This window comes from Drosophila virilis, chromosome 5 (assembly GCF_030788295.1).
Source record: "Drosophila virilis strain 15010-1051.87 chromosome 5, Dvir_AGI_RSII-ME, whole genome shotgun sequence".
NCBI classification, from domain to species: Eukaryota; Metazoa; Arthropoda; class Insecta; order Diptera; family Drosophilidae; genus Drosophila; species Drosophila virilis.
This window is the reverse complement of record NC_091547.1, coordinates 12,467,623-12,489,398: the sequence shown is the minus strand read 5'-3', so window position 1 is coordinate 12,489,398 and position 21,776 is coordinate 12,467,623. Positions and strand designations below refer to the sequence as shown.

At 43.8% G+C, this 21,776-nt stretch overlaps 1 protein-coding gene across 2 annotated transcripts; it reads left to right on the top strand.

The window, feature by feature from the left end:
* The first annotated feature begins 3,648 nt into the window (after window positions 1-3,648).
* CngA (Cyclic nucleotide-gated ion channel subunit A) lies at window positions 3,649-20,737 on the top strand. 2 transcript variants are annotated; one of them, XM_002050183.4, is made up of 8 exons: window positions 3,649-3,784; window positions 3,844-4,441; window positions 13,500-13,748; window positions 13,811-13,973; window positions 16,768-17,307; window positions 18,309-18,974; window positions 19,058-19,208; window positions 19,273-20,737. In XM_002050183.4, the coding sequence occupies exons 1-8, from the start codon at window positions 3,684-3,686 to the stop codon at window positions 19,427-19,429; spliced, it is 2,625 nt and encodes an 874-aa protein (XP_002050219.2). In that variant the 5' UTR covers window positions 3,649-3,683; the 3' UTR covers window positions 19,430-20,737. The 2 variants fall into 2 exon arrangements, with proteins under 2 accessions (XP_002050219.2, XP_032292179.1); XM_032436288.2 differs by lacking the exons at window positions 3,649-3,784; window positions 3,844-4,441 and adding an exon at window positions 12,110-12,371.
* Window positions 20,738-21,776: the final 1,039 nt, after the last annotated feature.

Here is a 21,776-nt window from a genome sequence, read left to right as displayed (position 1 = left end):
CCACACACATGGCGTATACGTGATATATGCCTGAGCGTCAGGTTATAAAGCGTCTAACTGCCTGGGCTGAGTGCCCTTTTTTAGCTGCTGCCCCCTCCCCAGTCACTTTGTCGGCCATATTTGTCTTGTACTTATACTATATATATATATATATATATATATACTATATCAATAGATATGTATACATATAATTGTATGGTATATAATACTTATTTGATGTGTTTCGACTCGATTCGTTTTGGACGCAGTTTATTTACTTTTTCATAGATATGGCCGCATGTGTGTTTATTTATTCAAGCAGCAATTGAAAAAGTGTTTGAATTGTTTTTTTGTGTCTGTTTTTTTTTTTGTGTCTTCTCTTATCTTTCACTTTATCCGCTGTGCTATTCAGAACTCTCATAATCCTTGCACACACAAGTGGAAGGCGTGTAAACGATTCCTTTGGGCCATAAACACCACAAGCTCCCAGCGCAACTTAATCATTACAAATGAGCCGCACACACACTTAACACACACGCACACACACGCGCCATTTATAGCTCGTTAGCAATTCGAAGTTGAGTCAAACGATTTGGCCAAGCATCAGCGCAGCGGGGCATGAGATGAAGCTATAGCTGATGCCGAAGCCTTGTCTCGTTTCGATGTCCTGATGACCCAGGCCAGGCGTTAATTGCTCCGATTTGACCTGCCAGCGTTTTGTGGCCGCTTTGATTAGGTGTTAGAAGCCGAGCAATGCTATCGAGCTGAGCTCTTAACAATTTGTTTCTCTAAAGCGAGTATTTAATGGCTTCAAGGCACTTGGCCCCTTAAAAACTTGGTCAAGTGTTGTTGCTATTGCTGTTGCACTGGCACATTTTATCAAAGTCAAGTTTTCTGCTGTTATCTGCACGAAAATGTTTGCAGCTGAAGTTGATAAATGGATTTACTTTGATTTTATAGCTAAAAATCGATGTGTATGCTTTGTCTTGCATCCTTCCATGTCGCCTCAGTCCTTGCCATTTGAATGTCAGAGGCTAGGCCACCCACACCCACAGCCTACACCCACGCACACACACACACACACACACACACAATGCGATGTCTCTGCTCTACGTGTTTTTTTTTATCTACTTTTTACTTGGTTTTTTTTCTGTTTTGATGCGGTCAAAGACTTTGCCACTGACTCATCAAACTGCAGCAACAGCCACTGCGGCAAAAGGTTTTTGCTTTTACACTAAAGGGCTTTGCGGGCCAGGGGGGGGTGTAAGTAGATGGGTTCTTCGTTTTTGGCAAACCGAAATTGCACTTAAAATTGAATGGTCCAGCGCAGCTGAAGCGTGCAGCACAAGATAATCTATGACATAAAATCACGCGACAGTTAAATGCCAGACAAAGGCGAAAGGCACAAGACGCACACAAAGAACAACTGCGACTGGCTAGCTGCAATCCTCAGCTGGTTTTTGGCTACTCAATCCCGTGCTGCTGTTTGCTCCTGCTCCTGCTCCACCGCCTTGAAGTCTCTGCGCGCCATTCAAATGGAAATTATGTCGAGAAAATTCGCATTTTGCTTAATTTTTGAGCACGTTTTGATTATCTGCAAGACTTACACAATTTGCATTTTGGCACAATTTGTACAAATTTTCGGCATTTTACTGTGACTCACATTTTTGCAGCTGTTCCGTTTTCCTTTTTTTTTTTTCCATCTAACATTTTTTTGCTCTGCTGCCTTCGCTTGGCATTAGATGCGCGTACTTATGCTTGTCTGAAATCTCTTTTTGCCATGCTGTCAGCATGTATTTATCATTTGCGCCTCATTAGTTGATGTCTATGCTGCCTGCGGCCATAGTAAAGGACATTATTTATGCACTCTTTCGGACAACTGGATAAACTCGGAGTTTATATGTCTCAAGCGTCAGGGTCATGAACTCAACGGAAAGTTTTTGTATCTGTTTTCTAGCTAGTTTAAGTTTAGTTTGCACGTGCGACAAGTATTCCATAAATTTATTAACCGGCTCAGACACAGCTTTGAAATGCATATTAGCACAAATATTAGTTCATGAATATTAATAGAGTTTTGTCTCAGCTGCTGAAGCAACATTCATTCAGTTGTCCATTTTGGAATTTATATATATAAAATTGCTTCTCAGCCAGTTTTAATTGCCTGCTCAAAAATACGCAGATTATCATCGAAAGCGGGTGCTGAGCAGGAAGAAGTGCCGTGTTTTCCGGCGTGACAAGACGGATCCGGTTCGCAAAAGTTATTTTAATCGTGTTTTGTGTGGATTCCAGAAAATCTCATCAACACGAAGTGCACGATGAAGTCAAGTTATAGTCAAAACAATATAATCGGATAAAACTTTCGATTCAAAGCTTTCAAATTTTCTGAAGAAAAAGAGTTGGAGAGTGATGTTGTTCTTTATTAAAAACTTCCACTTTAAACTAATTTGATGTAGTTAATATATAATATGAATTATATTCGCAACATTTCAAACTATGAAGGATTTCTGTGCACATTATGTTACAAATTTTAAATTTCTAGTTCTTACAAGCTCTAAGATCAGGCAGATGCATAATCGAATCTTTGTTGATGCAGACGACATATAGATATATACATACATATATAGAATCGGAGCAGCCTGCTTCTGCCTGTAAGATATATATTTTCAATGAATTCAAGGTAAAATATTAGCTTAAGAGATTTGTACTTTTAAAGCTATTCAAAAATAGCTGGAAAATTGTAATTATCTAAGATTAAGGCTCCACAATAATGCTATAAAGTATCGTGAGCTCAAGCTTGGGGATTTCTATAATGTGATAGATATTAGCTTCTGTAAGTTAGTTTGAAAAGAGCCCGAAACCCATTCAAAATGGGTTTATTTGCTGCTCAACTAATTTAAATCACTTTATAATTATTCCTGCCCCAAAAAGTATGCTAAAAGTTCTCGGAAATGGCTGCAAAAGTGCAAGGCGGAACATTTCTCATAACTCAAACGATTCACACTAATATGACTGTCTGATAATATAATAAAATACGTTTGCCATAGTTTAACAACTCGGGCAGCTGCATTTGAAGCGAAACCAAGCTCTAGAATGTGCTTAATGGCTGAGCAGACAAAAATCACAGTCAGCAATGCGAATCACAGTAAAAACTATAAAATAAAAATGCAAACATAAAAGTAAGCTGTGTTCTATGCTGATTTTATGACCACAGGAAGCCATCAAAAGGCGCCCAGGCGACTTGCTCTGGAATTCAGCTCGGTTTCTTCTGCTGCTGCAACTCGCTCTTATTGCGTGTTTTTGGTGTTGCATACCTTGAGGCGCGGGCTGTAAGCCCACTTTTCTTTTAATTGCTTAATTACGTCTGCATTGCTGGCACGCCCCCGCGCAAACCCAAGTGTGCTGTGCTCAGCCGATTTTATGGCCCAGCAAGCACTAACTGGCACATGGAACGAGCGTTTATGATTGCCCCAAACAGTTCTACAACAATTGGCCCGCCCCTCAAGTGCCTCAACTTGCGACATTAATGTGACTGTTCTCCATGCTTTTTGTGCTTGCAGCTGCCTCACCTGCGACGGGCTGCTACTTCGACTGCGATTGCGACTGCTTCAGCTTCAGCTTCAACTTGAGCAGCTCTTCATCTCTGCGCCTGCTACGGTTAAGTGCTTGCGTCATGTGCTCAGCGTAGCAGCATTGGATGCGCCGCAATGTGGACTTACATGATGGCTGCCGCCCGCGGAGATCGGGTCAATACAATGATGTCCAGCAGACGCCGCCCCGAGACCGAATCACCCAAATACGGTTACAAGTAAGTGGGAAATCAAACAGATTCGCTTGACAATCATTATTTTCCATCTCGTTGAACAGCCTCTCCCGTCCGATGTATCGTACCACGCGTTTTGTTGGCCCTGCTGCCTCGGCACCAGCTCAGTTGCCCTACGGCAGCGGAGGCGGCAGCAGCAGCACCAGTTCCAGCTGTAACGCAGCTCAGCCGTTGCCCATGGCGCACGAGGAGCTCGAGATCAGCGGCGGCTTGTACGCGCCCTTTCAGCCGACGCTGGCGGCTGTCAGCATGGAGGGCGTTTGCCTGCCGCGCAAGCATTTAATTGCCAACCAAACGGCGATACCCATGGGCCCAGACAGCGACGAGCCCGAGGAGCAGCAGCTACACTATCCACGCAGCAGCTGCAGCAGCAGCAACTGGCAGCCTAGGCAACGCATTGCATTAGACGTCAACCAAGATGACGATGACGATGACGCTGACGACGATGAGGATGATGATGATGATGATGATGATAATGATGATGCCGATGTGGAGGCGACGGCAATTGGGCGTGGGAATGGATTTGCTGACGCACGTGGCAAAGATAACCAGGAAGAGGCGATTGCCCCTGCCGACCAGAGGTCCACACAGCCGCGTGCCAATGATGCCAACTATCTGGAAAATGGCAGGAAACTGATACAAGTAAGTCTTGTCCGGACATCGATACTGTCTATCTATCTATCTATATTTATATATATATATATAAGTACCCATAAATCACGCGGCGTATGTGTAATTTAATATGCCATATGCATCAAGTACAGCATACAAGCTTATATTTAATAAAACGTGAACAGGCGAGATAAACAGCTTTAGATACGCGCATTTAATGCAGACACTTTGCTCATTTGTTGCATTAATTTCATTTCGTTTTGGCCCGGTCATAATTCCGAGGCCGACAGCCTATTCAATTATGTGGGCCGTAATTAAGTAATTGCGCTAATTGATTGACGCCATCGACAACGAAACCACGAACAAAACCACCAACAACAAGAACAACAATAATAACAATAAAACAATGTTACTTACCAAGCTGCGGGCCACAGCAGCAAAGAGAGGGAGGCAGCTGGGGGGCACTTCCTACTCCCCACTTCTTGTTTTTTATTTGCACATTCACGAAACCCATGCCTCCCCGAGTATGGCTCCATGCAAATGAACTGCGGACCTTCATAAACTTGACCTTGTCGTAAATCGCGTTTTAATTACTTCCTCTATTGTCACGTAGCCGACGCGTCAGCCGATGCTCCGGGCACCGCGCCCCGTGCTCCGCGCTCTCCACACACACCACGTACCACACTCCATTTCCATTTCCATGTTCCCATGTTCCGTGCCAGCTGACTGCCATTTTTGTGCCCTCAGAAATTTTTATTAGCACGTGTCAAATTACTTGAATAAAAAACTCAAAACACGCTGCAAGTTAGTGTAGCCGACGTCTTGATACACTACATACAGAATAAATAAATAAATAGGAGTCGGATTTTATCAGGGCATTTGAGAATATTTCAGATGCATGAATATTTTAATCATGTATTTTTAGTGGGAAAATATTGTCAAAATAAATAGAATAGCTTTTCTACATATAACGTATGCCCAGGTATAAGCATTATATTTCCTTTCAAGATTTTTTTAATCTAACTAAACTAAACTCAAAATTAAAATATCTGGCCATTTATTAGAACTATTTTAAATGCGACAACTTTTGTGTTTTGCAACACTGGAAACCGTTTCTTTTATAAAATATTTAAATAGCACATTTTATCAACCTATTTGACTCGGCTTGCAAACTTTTAATAATTACATTATTTTAGGCCTTTACTCTTTATACGAAAAAAAAGAGACGTAGAAACGTACAGAAATAAAGGTCTGTTAAGAACTTAATTTGACCCTCGGGTTATAAATACTTGAGCAAGTGAGACAAGGACGAGGCCCAACGTTGACCAGGCATATCAGCTACTTGCTGGTCACGTCGGTTGCGGGCTTGCCGAGGCGGTTGGTGGCGAGGGGTTAAGCTGATATCTTGGCCGACGACCAATTTGATAGATAAGGCCATTGAGCCATGGTGGGAGAGAGGGGTGTGGGGGAAAGAGAGAGAGAGAGAGAGAGAGTTAAAGTGAAAGCAACCACAGAAACTGAAACTGAAACTAAAATTGTTTCAATGCCAGGTCAAAGGCAGAAGGAGAGCACCGAAAACGCAATGAAATAAATACAAATGGAAAGCGCTCAGTTTCAGGTGGCAGTTCAACAGGAAAAACCGCCCAACCACCCAACCAGCCAACCATCCAACCACCCGATCACCCGCATAACAGCGTCCAAATATTGGCTTGATTGTTGTAATGCCTTTGAGGTGTGTTGTCTGTTGTTTGGCCATCAACTCTGTGGCACAAAACCGCAAACGGAGGCCACAATGGAAACGGCCTGTACACAATATATATAGATATAGATGTCGATATTTAGCATTTAGTTGAGCGCTTGTACATAACTCAAAACACCTGAAGAGTTCGTTGAGTCTGCGGGCATTTGCAGTTAGTTGAAGTTCGATTGGGGCACTCGAAGTGCGCACCAAGTTGGCCATAGTCAGCGGCTGCTTTTGGCCATTAAACCGATTAATGAACTCTATTTGCTTGCCATACCTTCTGGTATTTCCATTTCCATTACCAATACTATTTCTTCTTTTTGTTTTTGCCTTCGATTGGCCGCCGTTTGGTGCTCTGTTTTGCTTATTGTTTCTGTGCAATTTGAGCTGACAGCAGGACACTCGAGCAAACAAACGCTGAATGTTCCTAGTCGTGTGAGTCCTGTGCTCATCCTTGCTGCCCCCCTGCCCGCCTGCCCGCCTGCCCGCCCGCCCGTTGACAGCAACGGGTTTTTATTTTTCGCTTATTCGCTTAGTCAATTTCTGTACAATTTTCAACATCGACGGTTGCGCAAAAAACGCGTTCGCCAGCGGCAGCACGAATATAATAATACAAAAATTAACTGAAAAACGGCAAAATTGAAATCCTTAGCTTAAAAACGGGCACTAAATCAAAAATTGACTAATACGCTTTGTAAACAATGCCAACTAGGCCCAAAGATTAGGCCAGAAAACACACTGAAAAAGGGCGTCGTATTGGACCAGCTGGATTTTGTCTTGATGAGGGTCCATTTGGGGACAGTTCCAGATCATTTTATGCAGCTGCTTTTTCTTGTTGTTGTGGGTATCTAGTTTGGGCTGTCGGCCATTAGACAAGGTATTAGAACGGCACGCAGTGTTCGAGGGAATGTGTGTTGTTTGATTCCTGTTGCTGTTGCTGTTGCTGTCGCCGATAAGCGTTGTTGTTTATGGTCATCGTCATCCAATTTGCGGCGCATTTGCATAATTTCCCACGGCGTTCAGTGGAGCATTAAGCCAAACAAAAATCTTTACCAATATCAACACAGCAAATAACAAAAATATTACAGATAAACTCGGTGCTATCTATAACAACTGAATATGTGCAGTTTACCAAAGTTCAAGTACGCCAAAATGTCAGAAGGCTAAAGTGCTTATCAGCTAACAATTGTGATTACGGAGCTGGTGTATCATGGCATCGGAGTATATATTCGATAACAACGCATATGGTTTATATGGTTTATTTAACACAAACAGCATTAAGGGACCACAAATCCGCAATTTGTGATGTATATGCTTGGAATTGGTGGATTATTCAAATGCATTCGTGCATTAAACAACATTGTGGTTACTTTATGCAAAGCATTATTCCTGTAATGCGGTTGCCTTAAAACCAACAAATGGGTTTCAATAAGAGCCCTTTGCCCTTTTCTAGTCAAGAAGCTTTCTGTATGCTGTTTTTCTATTAGGCATTTTCATTAAAGCCTTAACGCGCTTTCAAAGCTGACTTTTTATACCCTGAACCCATTAAAAATGGCTATAAGGGTATATTGTATTTGTGCAAAATCCAAATGTATGTAACAGGCAGAGGGAAGCATCTTCGACCCCATAAAGTATATATATTAATCAAGTTAATAACACAACTTTTATTGCCAACAAATTTAAGCCAAAATTTAAATGCAATTGATTTTTCAGTATATACAAATATTCTATGATACAATAAGATATACTGAAGAAAATTTCATAAAGATCGGTTAAAAAAAACCAAAGTTATATGCAACTGCGCAATTGTTAATATCCCGGGTAACAGCTCCGCGCGGAGATTGACGTTCCAAAACGACATAACTCCATTTTGGACCCCATTTTTGACTCCGCGCGGAGATATGACGTTTCAAAACGACAAAACTCCATTTTGGACTCCATTTTTGACTCCGCGCGGAGATATGTCGTTTCAAAACGACATAACTCCGCGCGGAGATATGACGTTCCGAAACGACATAACTCCATTTTGGACTCCATTTTTGACTCCGCGCGGAGATATGTCGTTTCAAAACGACATAACTCCATTTTGGACTGAATTTTTGACTCCGCGCGGAGATATGTCGTTTCAAAACGACATAACTCCATTTTGGACTGATTTTTGACTCCGCGCGGAGATATGTCGTTTCAAAACGACATAACTCCGCGGGGAGATATGACGTTCCGAAACGACATAACTCCATTTTGGACTGCATTTTTGACTCCACGCGGAGATATGACGTTTCAAAACGACATAACTCCATTTTGGACTGCATTTTTGACTCCGCGCGGAGATATGTCGTTTCAAAAAGACATAACTCCATTTTGGACTCCGCGCGGAGATATGACGTTTCAAAACGACGTAACTCCATTTTGGACTCCATTTTTGACTCCGCGCGGAGATATGTCATTTCAAAACGACATAACTCCGCGGGGAGATATGACGTTCCAAAACGACATAACTACGCGGGGAGATATGACGTTCCGAAACGACATAACTCCATTTTGGACTGCATTTTTGACTCCGCGCGGAGATATGTCGTTTCAAAACAACATAACTCCATTTTGGACTCCATTTTTGACTCCGCGCGGAGATATGACGTTTCAAAACGACATAACTCCATTTTGGACTCCATTTTTGACTCCGCGCGGAGATATGTCGTTTCAAAGCGACATAACTCCGCGGGGAGATATGACGTTCCGAAACGACATAACTCCATTTTGGACTCCATTTTTGACTCCGCGCGGAGATATGTCGTTTCAAAACGACATAACTCCATTTTGGACTGCATTTTTGACTCCGCGCGGAGATATGTCGTTTCAAAACAACATAACTCCATTTTGGACTCCATTTTTGACTCCGCGCGGAGATATGACGTTTCAAAACGACATAACTCCATTTTGGACTCCATTTTTGACTTCGCGCGGAGATATGTCGTTTCAAAACGACATAACTCCGCGGGGAGATATGACGTTCCGAAACGACATAACTCCATTTTGGACTGCATTTTTGACTCCGCGCGGAGATATGTCGTTTCAAAACAACATAACTCCATTTTGGACTGCATTTTTGACTCCGCGCGGAGATATGTCGTTTCAAAACGACATAACTCCATTTGGACTCCGCGCGGAGATATGACGTTTTAAAACGACATAACTCCGCGGGGAGATATGACGTTCCGAAACGACATAGCTCCGCGAGGAGATATGTCGTTTCAAAACGACATAACTCCATTTTGGACTGCATTTTTGACTCCGCGCGGAGTTATGTCGTTTCAAAACGACATAACTCCATTTTTGGCTCCCCGCGCGGAGATATGACGTTTCAAAACGACATAACTCCATTTTGGACTCCATTTTTGACTCCGCGCGGGGATATGTCGTTTCAAAACGACATAACTCCATTTTGGACTCCATTTTTGACTTTGCGCGGAGATATGTCGTTTCAAAACGACATAACTCCATTTTGGACTCCTTTTTTGACTTTGCGCGGAGATATGTCGTTTCAAAACGACATAACTCCATTTTTGGCTCCCCGCGCGGAGATATGACGTTTCAAAACGACATAACTCCGCGCGGAGGAGGTTACATCACGCTTTTTTTCAAAATAGAGGTCGGGCGAAAATCGAAAATTTTTCGATGTTTTTTTTTAATATCTCGGGTAATAGCTCCGCGGGAGATATGACGTTCCAAAACGACATAACTTCCCGCGGAGATATGACCTTCCAAATCATCACGATTTTTTTCTAAGTTGAGGTCGGTGCGAAAAACGAAACTTTTTCGATGATCATACCGTGAACCCATTAAAAATGGCTATAAGGGTATATTGTATTTGTGCAAAATCCAAATGTATGTAACAGGCAGAAGGAAGCATCTCCGACCCCATAAAGTATATCAGCATCAATAGCATTTGATGCTGGAAGAAGAGGGTTCAGGGTATCCCCTAGTCGGGAGCTCCCGACTAGAACCTTACTTGTTAATATATGCATTTATTGCAGTGTTAAAAAAAAGTCATGCACAAAAAAGTGCGGAAACCGTAAAAACGCCCTTAAGCTACTTTCTATATATTTATATGACATAAGAGCTGCATATTAGACTCTTTAAATGCTGTTTTGAGCTGTTCGCATTGGGACTTCCGTTCTCTGCGGAAATCACACGTAAATTAAAGATGGCTGATAAATTTAACACTGTTCAACACTTAGTATTAGACATGAAACTCAAGCATAAGCATGTGTGTATTTTTATTGGGGTATTCTCCCACAAGCCAATACATTTTCGCTCCTAAATGAAATAGTAAATGTTTTGTGTTCAGCACTTGACATTCAATCTGTTTTGGGCTCGCCCCTGTCAAAAACGGAAATAAGAGACCCACACACACATTTGATTGAGAACAGTTTCTGTTACACACGCCTGGCCCAAGACAATTTCCATTCAGCGCTTAAGCTTCCCTTCAATCAGCGCCACGTGCCTGGCTGACCTTCTCATATTTGGGCGCACAGCTTGGCTGGCATTTCAATTTTGTGTCCATTGGTCATTTCCAAAGGTCTACGGGGCTTAAAAGTCGCTTAAAGCAACTTTATTTGGGCATAAAGCACACGCATGCAATAAACATCAACGGCGGCACTTGATTTGCTTAGCATAATGTGGTCCGCCTAACCACCTACTGGCAGTAGCGTGCCCCCTCCAACCCACCCTTCCCCTCTCTCTCACTCTCTCTCTCTCACTGCTCACCTGTGTCAACGCCTAACGGTCGCCGGGCAATTATGGAAATTTATTGTGCAGCTCACGCCGCAGCGCTGTGAATGCCAATCAGGCAGGCAGGCAGCCGGCGAGTGTCAGCAGCACTTGTACAGATATTGGCTAGCGGGAGGTAATTCAAATTGTATTTCGATTTCGATTGTGATTTCAAGCACAAGAGCTGCTGCTGCTGCTGCCAATCCGAATCAGTTGAGTTTATGGCTGCAACCTTGCAAATAAAAATAAATAAACCGTTTTTTGCCATGCAACTAGTGTCTGGATGAGCTCATCAGCATTTAATCAACATGTTTATTATCGCTGCGCCGCCGCTTATCCATCACAAGTGGATAACTGGTTAGCTGCTTCCTGCCAGTGCCAATGCAACTTAATTTATGCACCAGTTTTCTGTTTTTGAGTGTGTATACACTGGACACACAAATCGCAAAAGCGATTACTTATCGATATTGTCTAGAGACGCGCGCGCTCTTGATCGCATTGGTTCGCATTGTGCGTCCACCTGGCAACATCTCTCCGCTTAATTAAATGGTGGCAACCTAATTTATGCACCAGTTTTAGTTTGTGGAGACACTGGACACACATATATCGTACAAGCGATTACTTATCGATATTAGCTAGCGACGCGCGCGCTCTTGATCACTTGGCCTCGCATTGTGTTGTGCCGTCCACCTGCCAACAGCTTTCAGCTTAATTAAATGATGGCCAAACAATTAAAAAGCATTTACAAAAACGCGCACAGTTCAGCTGAAAGTGTCATCAATCTTGTCAAATTGCCATCAATGGCCATAGTATACACACCCCAAAACAACAACTACACGACTCTTGTCCTCTGGCTGCGATGTGGCGCGCTGGCAATGAAGGACCAAAGTCACTTGAGACTTTTGCGAGTTAATTAATTAAACGCCGACGACGTCGCCGATGTCGGCACATGCAAATTAAGAAAATTGCAAAATAAAACACAACAGCAGATAAAATAGCATTTCGAATTGACAACGGCAACAAAACCGACAACAACAATAACAACAACAGCAACAACAAACATTTAGTTATTGTGTATGCCTGCCGTGGCTAGCTGTGCGTTCGTGACTTCGACGTCGACGTCGGCGTCGCTGCTGGCGTCGCTGTTGCTGCCTTCAATGGCAGTTGCAAACGGCGCAACGCATTTTTTTCCAGTGCTAACGGGCCTTTCGACGTCGACGCGCATGCGCAGCAGCAGCAAAATACTAACGGTTAACGGTCTTCACATAGCAATTGTAGGTTAAAAAAAAACTTGCTATTACGATTAAAGTACCAAGTGGAAGAGGAAGAGCACGCGTGCGACATTAACGTCGCTTTTGCATGCGACATTTCAAAGTCAAAGCCATGGTGCAATCTTTGGATATAGCAGCCATAGCGGGACAACAACAACAACAACAACAAAACGATGCGGTAAATGTGAGCTGAAAATACATAAATAAAGACTATGCCAAGCTTGTGTGTGTGCGATTGTGTGTGTGTGTGTGTGTGTTTGTGCGCGCGCGACCTTCATAACAGCTGGGCGCAGCAGGAGGCGTGGCATTGCATTGTCATTAGCATTGCGCCCGAAGGGCTGCCATAGAAAGAGACGCACGTATGCGTCACATTGAGCCAAGCTCATACCAGCTGTCCGCCCCACGCCGATTCATGCCCGGCGATATAGCTTAATGGATTAACCGCTGGCAGCGGCTGATACGCGTTTATTAGACTGTCAAGCACACGCCCCTAATCTCAGGATGTGCAGAGTGAACGCGAAACAAGCATCCCATGTGCGATTATGCGCGCGCGTGTGTGTGAGTGTGTGTGTGTGTGTGCCTTTGTGTGTGTTAACCATAAACTTTATACATGCCAACATATGTATTCACATACATATGTAGAATGTTTGTGGAACCCCTTGACTAAGCACTGAGACTAACTTGTCCGTTAACTAAATGCGCTACCCTCTTGACCCCACAGTAAACGCTGTCATGAATACATACAATATGAACGTTATATTAAAAGTGCACGACTAAGAGATACCCTGTAGCAGACTGTTGATTGTCCGAATGTGTGCGTACTTAACTGTAAAAAAAAACATAATAGTCTTAGCTAAATTCATGAAAATCGGATAGAAAGGCGAAAAACATTTGAGCTAGTCTTATTACGCTCTAGTTGAAAGAGTAATCAAATTGAACAGAATTGAAACACAGGACAAACGCAATTCCAAAGATGACATTGCCCGTATCATGTGCAACTATTATACATTATATATATATGGATATATAGTTCTTTGCCAAACAGCCCCTCCGTCCGCCCCCTCGTTGGCATGCTACAGCTGTGCAGACATAACAAATTTAAGCGCCAAACTTGCAAGAGCTGACCAAGTTTTAATGTGGTTACCCCGACCAGGATTGGGTGACCGCACAAAGGCACTGTAGATGGCCATTAAAATGTTTCAATTAGCCTGCGCCAGTTGTGTGGCACATTTCATATAGGAGGACGTTGGCGGGGGTCGACAAACTTTGAGTTGAGCTTCATTTTCTCATGCCACGCTTCTTGCAGGAGCCGAACAAGCGGAGCAAACCCTCAGCGCTGAGGCGAACGCTGCAGGCGTTGCGGCAGCGTCTGACAAAACGGAGTCGCGCCAAGCCGCCCGATTGGTTCCTCGAGAAGTTCTCCAATGCCAGCAACACGGACAAAATAGGCAAAACTGGCGCCATGGACGACGCGGCTCTGTCCAGTGAAATTCGCGGCAGCAGCGCGCTCTGCAATCGCCTCTCCGTGGATCCCACGCTCCAGTCACACTACAGGGTAAGTCCGATTGGTATGCACTTTAACTTTTGCAATCCATTAGCTAATATAACACGTTCCAGTGGCTCGCTGTGGTCTCTCTGGCGGTGCTCTATAATATCATATTTGTGGTCGGACGTTCCGTGTTCTGGGAGATCAACAAGAATGCGCCCGCCGTTTGGTATACGCTGGATTACCTGTGCGATTTCATTTACCTGCTGGATACGCTGGTGCACATGCACGAGGGTAAGTTCAACATCTCAGACGAGACGGACAGGGAGAAAGGAATGGGGGCCTGCTTATGCAAATGAGACTTGGTGACTTTTGGTCTAACTAAGCCGCCGCAGACAATGCCAGCAAAGCGTTGCCAGCAAATCCATTTGCTGCCATATAAAAAACATACATCAACAGCATATGTGTGTGTGTGTGTGTGTGTGTGTGTGTGTGCCTGTCTGTGTGTGTGTCAGTTGCCAAATGCAGGGATAAGCCAGCCTTGACATTTCAGACGGCAACAAGAAAACGCTTTGTAATACTCTCGCCGCGAGCCACGCAACTTTGTGAAACTCTAGTCTAGAAAAATCGGAATTAAAGGGAATGCCCGAGAAGTGCCCTAAGAATACGGGAAAAGCAGAGGCCCGCAGCCAAACTTGAACACATTCTTAAATGTTTTTATACCCTGAACCCATTCAAAATGGGTATAAGGGTATATTGTATTTGTGCAAAATCCAAATGTATGTTACAGGCAGAAGGAAGCAGCGACCCCATAAAGTATGTATATTCTTGATCAGCATCAATTACCGAGTCGATCTAGCCATGTCCATCTGTCTGTACTGTAGAAAATTTCAGAAAGATCGGTTAAAAAAAACCAAAGTTATAAGCAACTGCGCAATTGAATAGAGCAGCATCTTTAAGAATTTCTGTATACATGTACAAACACACATTCATGCGCGTCTGCTTCGCATTTTAACAGCATTGTTATTGCATCTTTTTTCTGTAATGCTATTTAAGTTCCTTTTTGTATCATAAGTGCTTAATTCGAAATTTTGAACCAAATCGACAAATTTGCAAGGGGTAACATCACGTTTTTATTTTCAAAATCGAGGTTTGTGCGAAAATTGAAACTTTTTCGATGCTTTTTTTTTGACGTTCTAAAACGACAGAACTCCGCGCGGAGATATGTCATTCCAAAACGACAGAACTCCGCGCGGAGATTTGACGTTCCAAAACGACATAGCACCGCGCGGAGATATGACGTTCCAAAACGACATAACTCCACGCGGAGATATGACGTTCCAAAACGACATAGCTCCGCGCGGAGGGGGTTACATCACGTTTTTTTTCAAAATAGAGGTCGGTGCGCAAATCCAAATTTTTTTCGATTTATTTTTATATCTTGGGTAACAGCTCCGCGTGGAGATATGACGTTCCGAAACGACAGAACTTTACGAGGAGATATGACGTTCCAAAACGACATAACTCTGAGCGGGGATATGTCGTTTAAAACGACAGAACTTCGCGCGGAGATATGACGTTCCAAAACGACATAACTCCTCGCGGAGATATGACGTTCCAAAACGACATAACTCCGCGGGAGATATGTCGTTCCAAAACAACATAACTCCCCGCGGAGGGGGTTACATCACGTTTTTTTCAAAATAGAGGTCGGTGCGAAAATCGAAATTTTTTTTTTTTTTTTTTAATATCTTGGGTAACAGCTCCGCGGGAGATATGACGTTCCAAAACGACATAACTCCACGCGGAGATATGTCGTTTCAAAACGACAGAACTTCGCGCGGAGATATGACGTTCCAAAACGACAGAGCTTCGCGCGGAGATATGACGTTCCAAAACGACATAACTCCTCGCGGAGATATGACGTTCCAAAACGACATAACTCCGCGCGGAGGGGGTTACATCACGTTTTTTTTTCAAAATTGAGGTCGGTGCGCAAATCGAAATTTTTGTCTTTTTTTTTTTAATATCTTGGGTAACAGCTCCGCGCGGAGATATGACGTTCCGAAACGACAGAATTATACGAGGAGATATGACATTCCAAAACGTGCCTGCGCAGATCGAGATTGTTTTCGATAATCGATAACTTACCCCGTTTCCAAGCAATCGATAAAAATCGATATCGATATCCTGTTTTTTGTGCATTTTTGGTAAATAATAAGAGCTAGAGTCACGAAACATGATATGTTGCTTCTAAAATAGAATATATATATGCATTTGATGTTGGAAGAAGAGGGTTCAGGGTATCCCCTAGTCGGGAACTCCCGACTAGAACCTCTTACTTAAGTTTCATATTATTATAAGTACTTGCTTCTTGCTTAGCAAAATATGTTATTCCTTACCAAGTAGTTTATATTTATAAACTTATATACTTAGTTTCTGGAGAACAATTATTATCACGCTGCGAGCGCTCGGAAATGGGAACTGCCTGCAATTAGAAATTTCCAGAAATTACTGTTCTCATTTTCCCAGAAAATTTCATGAGGGGAAATCTTCGCTTAAAGTTATTTTATTATAAGCTTCCCTTTTATGAAACTTGTGAATGTAGAATAAAAATCCTTACATTTAAAATCCAGACTTGAATTCCAGTTGTCAATTTTAACGAAGAAATATGTCGAATATTTTACATTGTTAATAATAATTGGAATAGTCAATTATATTTATGCATTCTTCAAACATGTCATTTAACATTGAAATATTTGACATGTGCATTCATTTTGTTGGGGTCTTTAGCAAGAGTCGTCTGTTTCCTAGTCTCTCTATAAGCCAAGCAAAGCGAGTTCCACATTTTGCTACTCAAATCCTCGCACAGGATTTGTGTAAATAAAGTAAGCGGATTATCCAGTTGCCAAGGGTATCAAAGTTTTAGTTTAAGTTTTACATTTCCACAGTTCAGCTCAGGCAACAAAACGCTGCGAATTGTCTCGCTGCATTTGGCATGCAAAAAATGAACTGAAAAGCACAACCAAACACACACACACACACAGACAGAAATACGGCGTTCTAATCCTTTCGTTTTGGCCCGCAGGCTTTCTGGACCAGGGTCTGCTGGTGCGCGATGCTTTCCGGCTGCGTCGCCATTATTTTCACACCAAGGGCTGGTATCTGGACGTGCTGTCCATGCTGCCAACGGATCTGGCATATATCTGGTGGCCGCCGGAGACATGCTCCAGCCTGTATCTGCCCTGTCCGGTGATTGTGCGCCTGAATCGCCTGCTGCGCCTGCCCCGGCTCTGGGAGTGGTTCGATCGCACGGAAACGGCCACCGGCTATCCGAATGCCTTTCGCATCTGCAAGGTGGTGTTGGCCATTCTGGTGCTGATCCATTGGAATGCCTGCATGTACTTTGCCATTAGCTACGAGATTGGTTTCAGCTCCGATTCCTGGGTCTACAATTTGAACGGCACGCGAAACAATACGCTGCAGCGTCAATATATCTACAGCTTCTACTGGTCCACGCTGACGCTGACGACAATTGGGGAGACGCCGACGCCAGAGAATGATGTGGAATATTTGTTTGTGGTCGCCGACTTTCTCGCCGGCGTGCTCATCTTTGCCACCATTGTGGGTGAGTGTCTGCCTGCCACCACCTCCCTTACATTTGTGGGACTGGGAAGCTGGTCCATTTTAGGAGGATTTTTAGCTGTTTGTTTTGGCGCATTGTTTACGCAAATATTTCGTCTGATCGTTTAATTGGTTGCAGAGTGACATCTGTGACATCAATGGGTATTAATTTACGGCCCGCCACGTACGTCAGGGACAACGACCCACACCCTCTGTGTGTTAGTGCGTGTCCCTTTTCCAGTGGGCGACCCTGACCCTGTTGACACCCACATTATTCATTACGCTTTTCTGTTTTCAACATTGTTTTGTTTTCTGTTTTTTGTTTGGCATGTGCGGGGTTGATTTGTTGCTGTCGACGCCTTCACATTCGCAACGCTTTTTGGCAAACGTGCCTTTTTATCATTTTTGTCGTCCTTCTTATCGCTGCCATTACCGGGCAGCTGCTGTTCGGCGTCCCGTCTGACATCTGGGCAAACAAATTTACTTACCATGATGAATGCAAAGTTCGTCAGAGTGGCATATTTTACCATCATGCATATACACAGTCATATGTATGTCCGTCTGCGTTTCTGTGTCTGTGTGTGCACCGGAAGTGCCGCCATTAGTCGCCTTTGTGCCACGCGTTACGCATACGCCGCATGGGCCCCTTGAAGAATTTACGACCCACAAGTGGCGCGGCACATCTTCAATGCCAGCAGCGGAAATGGCACTCGAGATTAAAATCAGCCTCTAACAAAACAAGCCGTTCGAGTACTCGACCAGGAGATGCCCAATTGACCCGCATTCCAAAATAAACAGGCGAGCGTCGTGGGTAACTATGAAGAAATTTAAATATGCGGTATCTATTCAGAATTCCATTTCAAAAGTTCTCAGTATCTGTAGGATTTGTGTGTTGTTCTTAATGATGTATAAGTATACCCTATACCATTAGCTAATAGCTACAGGGCATTAAAACAAGTATTTTATGACAATTTTGAAAACCATATTGTTCCTGGCTGGCAATAGGTAACATCGGCTCTATGATATCCAACATGAATGTGGCGCGCGTGGAGTTCCAGAACCGGATGGATGGTGTCAAGCAGTATATGGCCTTTCGACGCGTGGGCCATGAGCTGGAGGCGCGAGTGATACGCTGGTTCGCCTACACCTGGTCGCAGAGCGGCGCTTTGGATGAGGAGCGCGTGCTGGCGGCACTGCCGGACAAGCTGAAGGCGGAGATAGCTATACAGGTGCACATGGATACGCTAAAGCAGGTGCGCATCTTTCACGACACAGAACCGGGCCTGCTGGAGGCGCTGGTGCTCAAGCTGAAGCTGCAGGTTTTCAGTCCCGGCGACTACATTTGCCGCAAGGGCGACGTCGGCAAGGAGATGTACATTGTGAAGCGCGGCAAGCTGTCCGTGGTGGGCGACAATGGCGTCACGGTGCTGGCCACGCTGGGCGCTGGCTCGGTCTTTGGTGAGGTCTCGGTGCTGGAGATTGCCGGCAATCGCACGGGTAATCGACGCACGGCCAACGTACGCTCGCTCGGCTACTCGGATCTCTTTTGCCTGGCCAAGCGTGACTTGTGGGAGACGCTGGCCGACTATCCGGAGGCGCGGTCCACGCTCACACAGCGCGGCTGTCAGCTGCTGCGCAAGGACGGGCTGCTCGATGAGCAGATCTTTGCAGGTAATTGACGCCAACACAATTTGGGCCATTTCCGTTCAGCTTACTAACGCACTTCCGCCATTCTGTTTGCCTTTGATTCGCAGATTCGCAGCGCGTGCACGACAGCATCGAGGGCGGCATCGAGAAACTGGAGCTGTCCGTCGAGAACTTGAACATGCGACTGGCCCGCCTGCTTGCCGAGTACACGGCCAGCCAGGCCAAAATCAAACAGCGCCTGGCCAAGCTGGAGCTCAAGTGAGTTTGTGACTTAACATGTTTGCACTTCGGCTGCTCCTAATAGACATTTTATCGTTTGTAGCGGTGGCTACGCTGGTGGCTCCAGTGGACGGGAGGCGGAGCCGCAGATGCGCTCACGCAGCGGTCGCCTGTATTCCCTGCAGACCAAGCGGCGCCCACGTGCGCGCCTTGAATCGGCTGCCAAATGCGGCGAGGCGGCCAAACAGAATACGCTCTAAGGCGACGATGCCCGAACCAGGCGCCCGAGCAGGGACATCCGCATGGCGACATTCCAAATGTCGCCTATTCCATATGCCTGCGTTTCCCGCTCTGCTGAATGATGGTGATAAATGCATTAAGCTTGACGGAGTTACGAGCATGGAGAATCATGCTGCAGATTAAAAACTTGCAACGGAGTAGCTTGTGGTTGGGACTGGGACTGGGACTGGGACTGTGGCTGGGACTGGGGCTAGGGCCGGGGGGAAGGTTTGCTGCGACTTGGCTGGGCGCCAACTCGACGCGTGCGCGTGTAAATCAATTTTTAATTTTTACAATTAGTTTTAGGACGCGCCAAAGCAGGTGCAGGGAGGGAGGGGGGAAGGAGTGTAGAATGTTTGTCAGTCGAGTTTTTCGAGTTAGGTTTTGTTTTTTTTTTTTTTTGTAGCGCAACTTTATAAATTTATAAAATGATTCAAACTGAATGTGCCTCAAAGTGTGTAAAAGTAGATAGGTTAGGAGCCGGCCTGAAACAACGCAGTGGGACAGGGGAACTGCTATGATTCGAGAACTCGAACTCGAACTCGAACTTAAACCCAACTAAAGCACAAATATGTGAATTAACTTGCAAGAGACAAGAATCGTTGTACATATGCAAGCTGAGCTGACATTGTGAATGCGACTCGGCAATAGTCCAATTTTACAAGCTAGATTTTATTTTTCTAAATCTATAACCGTTTGAGATACGCTTAGGTCCAACTACGTATATATTTTTACCTATATATAAATATATATATGTGCAACTACAACAACAACAACAACAACAACCACCAAGAGACATTTGCTGAAAATGCTGCGAGAAGGAAAGAGAACGAGCAGGAAAAAATTGAGAGACAAAACAAAAAACGCATTTCCTATTAGTCACACCTCGGTGCACCTCAATGTTTTTGTGCCGTGGATGCTACCTTTAGTTATCTGTGTAAAAGTACGATATATACCATATACCATATATATATACATATATATATATATATACAATTTATGTATGTGTCTGTGTGCGTGTATGTACAGGGAATGAGAGCAGAGGAGCAACAGTAACGAAAATTCATGTTAACATTTTTTGAGTCAGCGAATTGTAATTGTATTTAAGTAATTCAGTGTTAGGAGTAAAACAGCTTCCAAAGCCGAAACTTCAAATACAAATTGTAAACAAAAGAAAAACAAAAACAAAAACAAGAACTTAAACAACACACACACAAGTGGAAAACTGTATTTTTATATTAGCCTGGTAAATGTACGAGAGTTAAATGTGTAAGCAAAACTACTTATAATAAAATGTAAAGAAAACTTTAATTAAACATTTTCAATACGTCAATAGCTCAATGAGCCCCAGCACTTGGCCAATAAAACAGGAAACCAGCCACGACTCGATTCTAATGACGAGCTGAAGCGGGCAGACAAAGGCGGCAATTACGTGAAGTACGTAAAGAAATGCAGACGCGTTCGCTTTTTCCCACCGCACCACGCTGCGTATGAGTAACGCGCACAAATAACAAGCTGCGAGACAGTCAGTCAGTCAGTCGCTGAGTGAATCGTGCGAATGTCAAAGTGAAAGTGAAAGCCACGCAACCCAAATGACGACCCCATCCTGTAAAAAATCAATTTTGACGAAACGCGTCAAAAAAAAAAAAAAAAAGAAAGGAAAATAATAAAGGCAAAACCCCCAACAATTGGAGTGGAAGTACTCGGCATAGGCAACCATTTGCCTAGGCAGCCGGCGCAGCTTGCGTGGAGGTGGCAAATCCATATGACTTTATTTGTTGCCATGACAAAAAATGAATGAAGCTCCTTGGGGCGCATGACAGACAATAAAATTTCGACGCTTCAATGGAATTATGCGAGCTGCGAGCGCTGCTTTTCTGCTGTACGATAACTCGGTCTGCTGCAGGCTAGCAACAATTTTTGTTAATGGGTTTTTTTTCTAAGAGACAAGGTTACTTTTTGCTGCACTTTGTAGTCTACGCAATTATGTTCTGTTTTTATCCATACACAAGTATGCGTAATAAAACTAAAAGATTCCAACCCGTTGCGAAAAAATGAGAAATTGAATGTCATTCGATTTAAAAGAATTCAAATGCTGAGCTTTGTATGATAAATAAAAGTTGTTATGGCTTAGTACAAAAATATGCTGCGTGAAAATATCTTAAAAACATAATATTTTGCCAAAGATGATCCAACTATTCCACCGATCTTTTGTTTTTTTTTTATATGCGTAATGCGTATACGTAATATTGATGCATATGTAGGAATATTCCGTTGAATACCCTCTTTTATCCGCTGTCAATGTATAAAGGGTATACAAAATTAATT

Excerpts from the sequence above, each read along its gene's own strand:
- CngA (XM_002050183.4), top strand. The coding sequence starts at position 3,684 with ATGTGGACTTACATGATGGCTGCCGCCCGCGGAGATCGGGTCAATACA. Across the intron at positions 3,785-3,843 it reads TCACCCAAATACGGTTACAA|CCTCTCCCGTCCGATGTATC; the intron begins GTAAGTGGGAAA and ends CTCGTTGAACAG. Across the intron at positions 17,308-18,308 it reads CATCTTTGCCACCATTGTGG|GTAACATCGGCTCTATGATA; the intron begins GTGAGTGTCTGC and ends GGCTGGCAATAG.